We start from the raw sequence: 11,597 nt of genomic DNA, 5'->3' as shown, positions 1-11,597 counted from the left end.
TTAGGGCCACTCGGTGGCGCGCTACGAGCTTGTAGATCTCTGGTTTAGGGTCAGGGTTAACGTTAGGATCAGGGTTAGGGTTAGGGTTAGGGGGTTAGACTCGGTGGCGCGCTACGAGCTTGTAGATCTCAGGTTTAGGGTCAGCGCGCTACGAGCTTGTAGATCTCAGGTTTAGGGTCAGGGTTAGGGTCAGGGTTTAGGTTTAGGGTCAGGGTCTTGTAGATCTCAGGTTTAGGGTCAGGGTTAACGTTAGGATCAGGACTCGGTGGCGCGCTACGAGCTCGTAGCGCGCCACTCGGTGGCGCTACGAGCTTGTAGATCTCTGGTTTAGGGTCAGGGTTAACGTTAGGATCAGGGTTGACGCCAGGGTCATACTTACGTTTTAACGGTATTGGCCAGAGCGTACATGATGACTCTACTCTGTCTGTACTGGGCCATGGACAGCATGTCTGTGACCCTCCGGGCGTCAGGGACCCCCCCGGGGACCCCCTGCAGGCTGACTGCGTAGACCAGGGCGTCGCCTCCCAGAGACACGCCCTCCACGGAGCGCAGCCGCTGCAGCAACGCACTGCTGCATTCTGGGTTACCGCACTGCAGCAGAGCCTGATATGGGCATAGAGATATGTTAGTTAGTGGTACCACACTGTAGCAGAGCCTAATATGGGCATAGAGATATGTTAGTTAGTGGTACCACACTGTAGCAGAGCCTAATATGGGCATAGAGATATGTTAGTTAGAGTGGTACCACACTGTAGCAGAGCCTAATATGGACATAGAGATATGTTAGTTAGAGTGGTACCACACTGTAGCAGAGCCTAATATGGACATAGAGATATGTTAGTTAGAGTGGTACCACACTGTAGCAGAGCCTAATATGGGCATAGAGATATGTTAGTTAGAGTGGTACCACACTGTAGCAGAGCCTAATATGGACATAGTTAGAGATATTTATTTTGAAGTGTAGTTACAGTGAAATTATAAGTAAACAGTGATCTTATTTTACATTCCAGACCAGAAGACAGAGCTCTGGACACGTTCAGGTGTTTAGACAGATATCTGGTGTTGTGTTTATAGAAGACAGAGCTCTGGACACGTTCAGGTGTTTAGACAGATATCTGGTGTTGTGTTTATAGAAGACAGAGCTCTGGACACGTTCAGGTGTTTAGACAGATATCTGGTGTTGTGTTTATAGAAGACAGAGCTCTGGACACATTCAGGTGTTTAGACAGATATCTGGTGTTGTGTTTATAGAAGACAGAGCTCTGGACACGTTCAGGTGTTTAGACAGATATCTGGTGTTGTGTTTATAGAAGACAGAGCTCTGGACACGTTCAGGTGTTTAGACAGATATCTGGTGTTGTGTTTATAGAAGACAGAGCTCTGGACACGTTCAGGTGTTTAGACAGATATCTGGTGTTGTGTTTATAGAAGACAGAGCTCTGGACACGTTCAGGTGTTTAGACAGATATCTGGTGTTGTGTTTATAGAAGACAGAGCTCTGGACACGTTCAGGTGTTTAGACAGATATCTGGTGTTGTGTTTATAGAAGACAGAGCTCTGGACACGTTCAGGTGTTTAGACAGATATCTGGTGTTGTGTTTATAGAAGACAGAGCTCTGGACACGTTCAGGTGTTTAGACAGATATCTGGTGTTGTGTTTATAGAAGAAAGAGCGCTCTGGACACGTTCAGGTGTTTAGACAGATATCTGGTGTTGTGTTTATAGAAGACAGAGCTCTGGACACGTTCAGGTGTTTAGACAGATATCTGGTGTTGTGTTTATAGAAGACAGAGCTCTGGACACGTTCAGGTGTTTAGACAGATATCTGGTGTTGTGTTTATAGAAGACAGAGCTCTGGACACGTTCAGGTGATTAGACAGATATCTGGTGTTGTGTTTATAGAAGACAGAGCTCTGGACACGTTCAGGTGTTTAGACAGATAGCTGGTGTTGTGTTTATAGAAGACAGAGCTCTGGACACGTTCAGGTGTTTAGACAGATATCTGGTGTTGTGTTTATAGAAGACAGAGCTCTGGACACGTTCAGGTGTTTAGACAGATGCCAGGGGCAGGTGGGGCATCCCGTAGTGTTTTATTTAGCTGCCAGGGGCAGGTGGGGCATCCCGTAGTGTTTTATTTAGCTGCCAGGGGCAGGTGGGCAACCCTTAGTGTTTTATTTAGCTGCCAGGGGCAGGTGGGGCAAAGTGTTTTATGTAGCTGCCAGGGGCAGGTGGGCAACCCTTAGTGTTTTATTTAGCTGCCAAGGGCAGGTGGGCAACCCTTAGTGTTTTATTTAGCTGCCAGGGGCAGGTGGGCAACACTTAGTGTTTTATTTAGCTGCCAGGGGCAGGTGGGCAACCCTTAGTGTTTTATTTAGCTGCCAGGGGCAGGTGGGCAACCCTTAGTGTTTTATTTAGCTGCCAGGGGCAGGTGGGCAACCCTTAGTGTTTTATTTAGCTGCCAAGGGCAGGTGGGCAACCCTTAGTGTTTTATTTAGCTGCCAGGGGCAGGTGGGCAACCCTTAGTGTTTTATTTAGCTGCCAGGGGCAGGTGGGCAACCCTTAGTGTTTTATTTAGCTGCCAGGGGCAGGTGGGCAACCCTTAGTGTTTTATTTAGCTGTCAGGGGCAGGTGGGCAACCCTTAGTGTTTTATTTAGCTGCCAGGGGCAGGTGGGCAACCCTTAGTGTTTTATTTAGCTGCCAGGGTCAGGTTGGCGACCCTTAGTGTTTTATTTAGCTGCCAGGGGCAGGTGGGCAACCCTTAGTGTTTTATTTAGCTGCCATGTGATCATATCAGACAGGTGTTTTCATACCTGCCAGGTGGTCATATCAGACAGCGCTGCCATGTGCTCCACAGTGTGACTCAGCGTCTGGTTGTCCAGAGATCGTAGCTGAGTGACCAGCTGGTGGAACAGCCCCGCCCTCTTCTGACCGTCCTGGCTCAGATCAAGCCCCGCCTCTCTCCTCTGACGCTGACCGTCCTGCTGGCTCAGACCTGTGGTGGACAACCCGTCCTGGCTCAGACAACATTCAGACCTGAGGTGGACTATTCTAAAACGGTGGTGTATATTTGGCCGCCGACCCCCATCTGAAAATATGTTGTTCCAGAGACCCCCCCCCCCCCCAGAAGCAAAGCTATGACTTAACACTTTCGCTCCCGACACATAGGCAGGGATCGTGAGGCCAGTGCCAGTCAAATGCGCAAAAAAACGCCGGGACAACGTTCCCCACGTCCCAAACTCTTCTCCCTTCTGGCTCCAAAACTATGGAATGAACTTCCCATTACAGTCAGAACTACAGACTCACTCACAATCTAAACTATGGAATGAACTTCCCATTACAGTCAGAGCTACAGACTCACTCCCAATCTAAACTATGGAATGGACTTCCCATTACAATCAGAACTACAGACTCACTCCCAATCTAAACTATGGAATGGACTTCCCATTACGATCAGAACTACAGCCTCACTCCCAATCTTCCGCTGTAGTCTGAAAACCCACCTTTTCAGACTCCATCATGGCCCGTAGCACTTGCCCTAGCCCCTTAGATAGCACTTTATGTAGACTTAGATAGCATTTTATACAGACTTATTTATTTTTAAATATAAAGCATTGTACGTGGTCATAGCACTTTATAGTATATGAATAGTATGTATAGTTTATAGTTTCATTATTTACCTCATTGCTACGTTCTTAGCTTACGCATGTTTCATGATAACTACTTGTTATGTATGTGATGTACTGCCATGCTTTTTGTTCTTGCTTAAAGGGCCACTTTGGGTCATTTGTGTTTTTAGATATGTTAGTATTTCAAAGTGTCCATGGGATCCATGATGTCATGGACACCAGGCTCACTTCCTTCCTGAACTACATGTTGTCTCAGTGAGACAGCCCCTCCCCTATCCACAAGGAGGAGCAGTGGACCAAAGCATTATGGGAATTGTAGTCCAGGAAGGAAGTGAGCCCAGTGTCCATGACATCATGGAGCCCATGGACACTTTGAAATACTAAAATATCTAAAAACACAAATTACCCACATAAAAACCCCCAGGAAAGAGATGCTTGTCTCCCAAACATCATTACAATAAGATCTGGTTGCAAGAGGAGTGAAGTGGCCCTTTAATGTAAATAGCTCTGGATTAAGGCCTAAATTGATAGGGCTTAGGGTTTAGGGTTTAGGGGTAAAGACCTAGGGCTTAGGGCCTAGGGGTTAGGGGTCAGGGCCTAGGGCTTAGGGCCCCTAGGGGTTAGGTGTTAGGGTTTAGGGCCTAGGGGTTAGGGCCTAGGGCCTAGGGGTTAGGTGTTAGGGCTTAGGGTGTAGGGTTTAGGGCTTAGGGCCTAGGGGTTAGGGCCTAGGGGTTAGGGCCTAGGGCCTATGGGTCAGGTGTTAGGGCTTAGGGTGTAGGGTTTAGGGCTTAGGGCCTAGGGCCTAGGGGTTAGGGCCTAGGGCCTAGGGGTTAGAGTGAACGTACCCATCAGATGGCTGAGTGTCTCCAGAGCGTCCTCACTGCTCTGAACCGCTGCTCTGTCCTCTGAGGCTTCCAGGTGGAGAGGACGCATGTGGCGGGGCTCCACCTCTGTTACACACACACACACACACACACACGTCCACCTCTGTTACAGGGGGTCCACCTCTGTTACACACACACACACATGCACGCACGCACGCACGCACGCACGCACGCACGCACGCACGCACGCACGCACGCACGCACGCACGCACGCACACACCTTCAAGTTGTATGACGTTGTCCCTAACTGAAAATTACAGATCTTCAAGCCAGCGACGTGAGTCATGACTGGGGTCAGGAGATTATATAGATCAGGTCTATTGTTAGATAGAGTCATGACTGGGGTCAGGAGATTATATAGATCAGGTCTATTGTTAGATAGAGTCATGACTGGGGTCAGGAGATTATATAGATCAGGTCTATTGTTAGATAGAGTCATGACTGGGGTCAGGAGATTATATAGATCAGGTCTATTGTTAGATCTCTTATTAGATCTAGAGTTAGATCTAGAGTTGGATCATATAGATCAGGTCTATTGTTAGATCTCTTATTAGATCTAGAGTTAGATCATATAGATCAGATCTATTCAGTTCAACGTCTTTCTTACCAAATATTCTGTTGTTGATCCTGGTGTTGTCCTGAAGAGTCAACGTCTGGGTGACCACAGAGGAGATGCCGTTGTCCCTGTGAAGGGTTAATGACACATTAATCTGTCTGTCTGTCTGTCTGTCTGTCTGTCTGTCTGTCTGTCTGTCTGTCTGTCTGTCTGTCTGTCTGTCTGTCTGTCTGTCTGTCTGTCTGTCTGTCTGTCTGTCTGCCTGCCTGCCTGCCTGCCTGCCTGCCTGCCTGCCTGCCTCTATGTTAAATGTGTTGAATGTAGAGTTCTTGCTTACTGTAAATCTCTCTGGATTAAGAGCGTCTGATAAATGACTACATTGTGAATGGTTTAAACTTTGTTTGCAGGGAAAATAGCAACAATAACTCGCAATGCGTTAATGTGTTAATTAACATACATGTGATATTATTATTATCACATAAACAGTGTCGATGAACGGGAACCCCTTTTGGTGTTTTAACTAAGCATTATGTTATACTTTAGCTATTGAAAAATAGCAGATCTACAAGCTCGCCACCGAGTGCTATTTTTGAAAAATTGTGAAAATGCAGCACAAATCTTTGAATATATATTCTTTCAGAAGACCTTTTTATTTATTTCTAACTGGGTTAAATAAAACCTGATGTTTTCATGTTGATTTGATGTTTCATGTGAGATCATTAAATAAAGATAATTAAATAAAGATCATTAAATAAAGATCATTAAATAAAGATCATTAAAGATCCTTAAATAAAGACTATTGATGAATAATAACATGCTGTTTCATGTCAGATTATCAAACACATCAGTCTCTGTGCATAACTGCATTACCAGGTGTGTCCACAGGGTGGCAGTACCTGCATATCCTGTGGAAACCAACAGGAACAGTTATAGTTTTAGTTTAGTCATTAGTTTGTGTTTAGCTACAATAATAATAACCTTGTTTGTACGCCACCTACTGGGGGGCACCTGCTACTACACCTACTGGGGGGCACCTGCTACTACACCTACTGGGGGGCACCTGCTACTACAGTGATGATGCAGAGAGAGACTGCCACCTACTGGGGGGCACCTGCTACTACAGTGATGATGCACAGAGAGACGCCACCTACTGGGGGGCACCTGCTACTACAGTGATGATGCACAGAGAGACTGCCACCTACTGGGGGGCACCTGCTACTACAGCCACCTACTGGGGGGCACCTGCTACTACAGTGATGATGCACAGAGAGACTGATTAATATGCGCGCACGCGCGCACACACGCACGCACACACGCACGCACGCACGCACGCACGCACGCATGCACGCAGTGACGTACTGGTGAGAGAAGGGAAGGTACAGGTGCTTCTCGGTGCACTCGGCTGACGTCATGTGTTTCCTCCTGTTGTCAAACTGGTACGAACACTGATGGCTGCTCCTGATCAGCTGGGAGAGAGGATGGTGCTGGAAATACAATATAATATGATTTATGATATGAATGATAACTGATCAGCTGGGAGAGAGGATGGTGCTGGAAATACAATATAATATGATTTATGATATGAATGATAACTGATCAGCATGGGAGAGAGGATGGTGCTGGAAATACAATATAATATGATTTATGATATGATAACTGATCAGCTGGGAGAGAGGATGGTGCTGGAAATACAATATAATATGATTTATGATATGATAACTGATCAGCTGGGAGAGAGGATGGTGCTGGAAATACAATATAATATGATTTATGATATGATATGATAATACAATACAATATGATTCATGATATGATAACTGATCACTGATCAGCTGGGAGAGAGGATGATGCTGTGAAGACATAATTCATAATAATCTAATCAATAAACTGATTAGGCTGCTCCTACCGTATATTGTAACGTACCAGGTGTCGTACCAGCACCAGAGGGCTGTTAACCAGTTATATTGTAACGTACCAGGTGTCGTACCATCAACAGAGGGCTGTTAACCAGTTATATTTTTACGTACCAGGTGTCGAACCAGCGCCAGAGGGCTGTTAACCAGCGGTGTGCTGGTGAAATGGTCACACTGCTTCATGTCCAGAGACACAGACACGTCCGTAGCCACGTCCTTCCTGGAGTTCACCTTGTGATGGACCGGACACACGCCGTGCACCGTGCCCTGTGGAACACCACACACACACTTATTAAACACACACAGGCCGTGCACCGTGCCCTGTGGAACACCACACACTTATTAAAACACACACAGGCCGTGCACCGTGCCCTGTGGAACACCACACACTTATTAAACAGACACAGGCCGTGCACCGTGCCCTGTGGAACACCACACACTTATTAAAACACACACAGGCCGTGCACCGTGCCCTGTGGAACACCACACACTTATTAAACACACACAGGCCGTGCACCGTGCCCTGTGGAACACCACACACTTATTAAACACACACAGGCCGTGCACCGTGCCCTGTGGAACACCACACACTTATTAAACACACACAGGCCGTGCACCGTGCCCTGTGGAACACCACACACTTATTAAACACACACAGTTCGTGCACCGTGCCCTGTGGAACACCACACACACACTTATTAAAACACACACAGGCCGTGCACCGTGCCCTGTGGAACACCACACACACACTTATTAAAACACACACAGGCCGTGCACCGTGCCCTGTGGAACACCACACACACACTTATTAAAACACACACAGGCCGTTACACCAATGCAAGTCCTTTCAACACAACAGTTTTAAGGACATGTCACACCAATGCAACGCCTTTCAACACAACAGTTTTAAGGACATGTCACACCAATGCAAGTCCTTTCAACACAACAGTTTTAAGGACATGTCACACCAATGCAACGCCTTTCAACACAACAGTTTTAAGGACATGTCACACCAATGCAAGTCCTTTCAACACAACAGTTTTAAGGACATGTCACACCAATGCAACGCCTTTCAACACAACAGTTTTAAGGACATGTCACACCAATGCAAGTCCTTTCAACACAACAGTTTTAAGGACATGTCACACCAATGCAAGTCCTTTCAACACAACAGTTTTAACAGTAGACTTAGATAGCATTTGATACAGACTTATAGCATGTTATGTAGACAGCACTATAATTGCATTGTATGTAGTCATAGCACGTCATAGTATAGCATAGCATAGCATCGTATATATGTATAGTTTATATGTATAGTGTCATTATATAGATATTCCACTTTTACGTTCTTAGCTTACGCATGTTTCATGATAAATGCTTTTTATATATGTGATGTATTCCCATGCTTTTTGTTCTTGCTTAATGTAAATCGCTCTGAATTAAGAGCGTCTGATAAATACCTAAATTGTAAATTGTAAATTAAGGACATGTCACACCAATGCAACTCCTCGCAACTAAAACAGTTTTAAGGACAACTCCACTACATCTCAGAGGCAAATATTGTTACATTTACTCCACTACATTTACATTAGTATAAACAGTTTGGAGAATTACATACATTTCAAGCACAACTCAATACAAAACTGCTAACTGTGGACGACACCATAAAGCATTACACTTGTTTACATTAGGCTAGGGTTCGTAAGGTAATGGTGTCACTGGCGATAACAGTGATTACATGACCTACATGGGAACTATTATCTCACTGTGTAAACGCTTGTTACCCAACCATTAGCCTCCATTAGCTTCTGTTGCTAACGGTTGTTACCCAACCATTAGCTTCTATTGATAAGAGCTATCACTAGTTCACCTCCTTAGGCCCCGCTGTGTGTGTGTGTGTGTGTGTGTGTGTGTGTGTGTGTGTGTGTGTGTGTGTGTGTGTGTGTGTGTGTGTGTGTGTGGAGGTGACAATGTTCACAATGCTCTTTTTGGGAGAGCTTGTAGATCGGATATATATATATATATATATTTTTATATATGTTTTTTTTTGTGGCTTTCGCCTTTATTTTATATTTTTTATGGAGGGACAGACAGTAGGCTGACAGGAAATGGGGAGAGAGATGGGGGGAAGACATGCAGTAAAGGCTGTCAGGATCGGGAGTCGAACCCGCGGCACACTGCCAGACTGGATTACCAGCCAAGGTGCCTGGACCACTGATCCATGGCCCAGGCCAGATCGGATAGTTTTGAAATAAATTGAGACTTTATTTTAGACCAAACTGTTCTGACTATAATAGTACGCATATAGACTATAATAGACTATAATAGTACGCATATAGACTATAATAGACTATAATAGTACGCATATAGACTATAATAGACTATAATAGTACGCATATAGACTATAATAGACTATAATAGTACGCATATAGACTATAATAGACTATAATAGTACGCATATAGACTATAATAGACTATAATAGTACGCATATAGACTATAATAGACTATAATAGTACGCATATAGAGCGTCGTTTTCCTCATAGACTTTTCAAAAAGTATTTATTTAAAGACGTTTACGCCGCGGACAAAGACAACTGGAGTTGTGACATCATGACAACAAACACAATGTTTTGGGGCCGAACAAAGAATTAGAAAGAAGAAGAAAAACGGCAGGTTAACACTTTGTTTTGTTGTTTTAATTAATTTTAAAAATATTGTGTTTGTTGACATGATTTGTCACAACTCGAGATGGCTTTGTATGACACTTTAAATCAGGGGTCCTTGATCTCTGACTGCTGAACCAGTGGTCCGGGGACGGCCGGGGACCCCCGGGGGCCACCAGGGACCCCCGGGAACCACAGGGGACCCCCGGGGGCCACCGGGGACCACACGCCATGCACCACCGAACATTTGAACTTAATGTATAGTGTAAACTTTAATAAAGGCCTATTAAAGACCCATGCATACTCCAGTTTTAAGTGATAAGGTGACCACCTTAAAAAAACACAGTGACGTCATGTTGTAGTTTTAGTAAAAACAGAGAGATGTGTTTGGGTGAGCGGTGAGTCTCTTACCACCGCGGCTCAGTGACGTCATGTTGTAGTTTTAGTAAAAACAGAGAGATGTGTTTGGGTGAGCAGTGAGTCACTTACCACCGCGGCTCAGTGACGTCATGTTGTAGTTTTAGTAAAAACAGAGAGATGTGTTTGGGTGAGCAGTGAGTCTCTTACCACCGCGGCTCAGTGACGTCATGTTGTAGTTTTAGTAAAAACAGAGAGGTGTGTAAGTGTGTTTGGGTGAGCGTGGGTCTCTTACCACCGCGGCTAAGTTGTAGTTTTCGGTGGTCACCTTATCGCCTAAAACTGGAGTATGCATAGAGGTCCTCTCTTAATGTTTAGGGTCAGTGTTAGGGTCATAGAGGGTCACAGAGGTCTCACCATGGGGCTCACGTCCTCCTGGTCCATCACAGGGACGATCAGAGCAGAGACCACTCCTCTCTTGATGTTCAGGATGTTGACCGTCTCGTCAGGCTCAGGAAACAGCCTGACGTCAGTGACCTGCTCTGCTGTCCACTTCAGAGGGTTCCTGGACACACACACACGCACGCACGCACGCACGCACGCACGCACGCACACATGCATGCGCATGCATGCACGCACGCACGCACGCACGCACGCACGCACGCACGCACGCACGCACGCACGCACGTGCACACGCACAGAGACATTGTGTTAAGGGCAACCTTAAAGAAATGTGTTCCAAAATGAAATGTGCGTGGATCACCCACATCTAGTCTACTGCATCAAAGGGAAGCTAAGCCCCTCCCCAAACTGCTATGGTCCAATCACAGCTAGGCATAACATGGGTTAGACAAACCTCTCCACCAATAGTTTTCCTATAATGATAAAACATTGTTTTAAAAAAGAAATGTCACGCACATATTTTTCCAGTGCTACGGCAGGCCTTGTTGACAGATTTGGAAGAGATTTAGAAGGTTCTGGTTCCAAAAACTGAACCAGAATTGAATGTGTAAAGTCCATGATATTTACATTTACAGCACAAAGGGCTCCATTTTCGTCACCGCTAAACCCCTTATCCCTAAACTTCTTTGCCTTTTTTTTACTATTTTGAAAAACATTTTTGAATAGTTCAACTAGCCAATCTACATTGACACGTCGTGAGCTTATAGACTGGCCATTTGAACTATTCCAAAATGTTTTGCAAAATAGTAAAAAAAGGCAAAGAAGTTTAGGGATAAGGGGTTTAGCGGTGACGAAAATGGAGCCCTTTAAGTGTCCAAGTGGGAGTGTCATAGGGTGCGTTCTGAAATGTGCACCGGGAGCGCACTCGCCTATTAGTTTGCATTGCATGGTGCGCTCAGTGCGCTCAGTGCGCTATTTCCGAACGCGCCCTAAGTGGGAGAGGGCGGGGCTTAGCTATAGGTGAATGATTGGATTGATGTCATCAAGTACATGTCATTGTACATTAGTGTTCAATGACAACATCAAATCATCCAAAATAGGAGAATATTTGGCAATATATAAAATACAATATTAAAAAAATTGGGTTAGGTCATCAAACCAACATTCTGTGGAAAATATCAGATCTACAAGCTA

General features: G+C 45.2%; 1 protein-coding gene across 1 annotated transcript in view; it reads right to left on the bottom strand.

Moving 5' to 3' along the window:
* apoba (apolipoprotein Ba) overlaps nucleotides 1–11,597 on the bottom strand; it is a gene marked incomplete at its 5' end in the record, with an annotated part of 89,779 nt that overhangs the window by 76,116 nt on the left and 2,066 nt on the right. The window contains 7 exons of the mRNA XM_079531960.1: nucleotides 380–603; nucleotides 2,812–2,993; nucleotides 4,473–4,577; nucleotides 5,119–5,195; nucleotides 6,427–6,551; nucleotides 7,095–7,247; nucleotides 10,419–10,566. Of these exons, the coding sequence (XP_079388086.1) occupies nucleotides 380–603; nucleotides 2,812–2,993; nucleotides 4,473–4,577; nucleotides 5,119–5,195; nucleotides 6,427–6,551; nucleotides 7,095–7,247; nucleotides 10,419–10,566 (1,014 nt within the window). The remainder of the gene's footprint in view (nucleotides 1–379; nucleotides 604–2,811; nucleotides 2,994–4,472; nucleotides 4,578–5,118; nucleotides 5,196–6,426; nucleotides 6,552–7,094; nucleotides 7,248–10,418; nucleotides 10,567–11,597) is intronic.

Source organism: Electrona antarctica (assembly GCF_951216825.1).
Source record: "Electrona antarctica genome assembly, contig: scaffold_57, whole genome shotgun sequence".
Classification (NCBI taxonomy): Eukaryota; Metazoa; Chordata; class Actinopteri; order Myctophiformes; family Myctophidae; genus Electrona; species Electrona antarctica.
The sequence above is the reverse complement of the archived record's forward strand: the minus strand, read 5'-3'. Positions and strand labels throughout refer to the sequence as shown.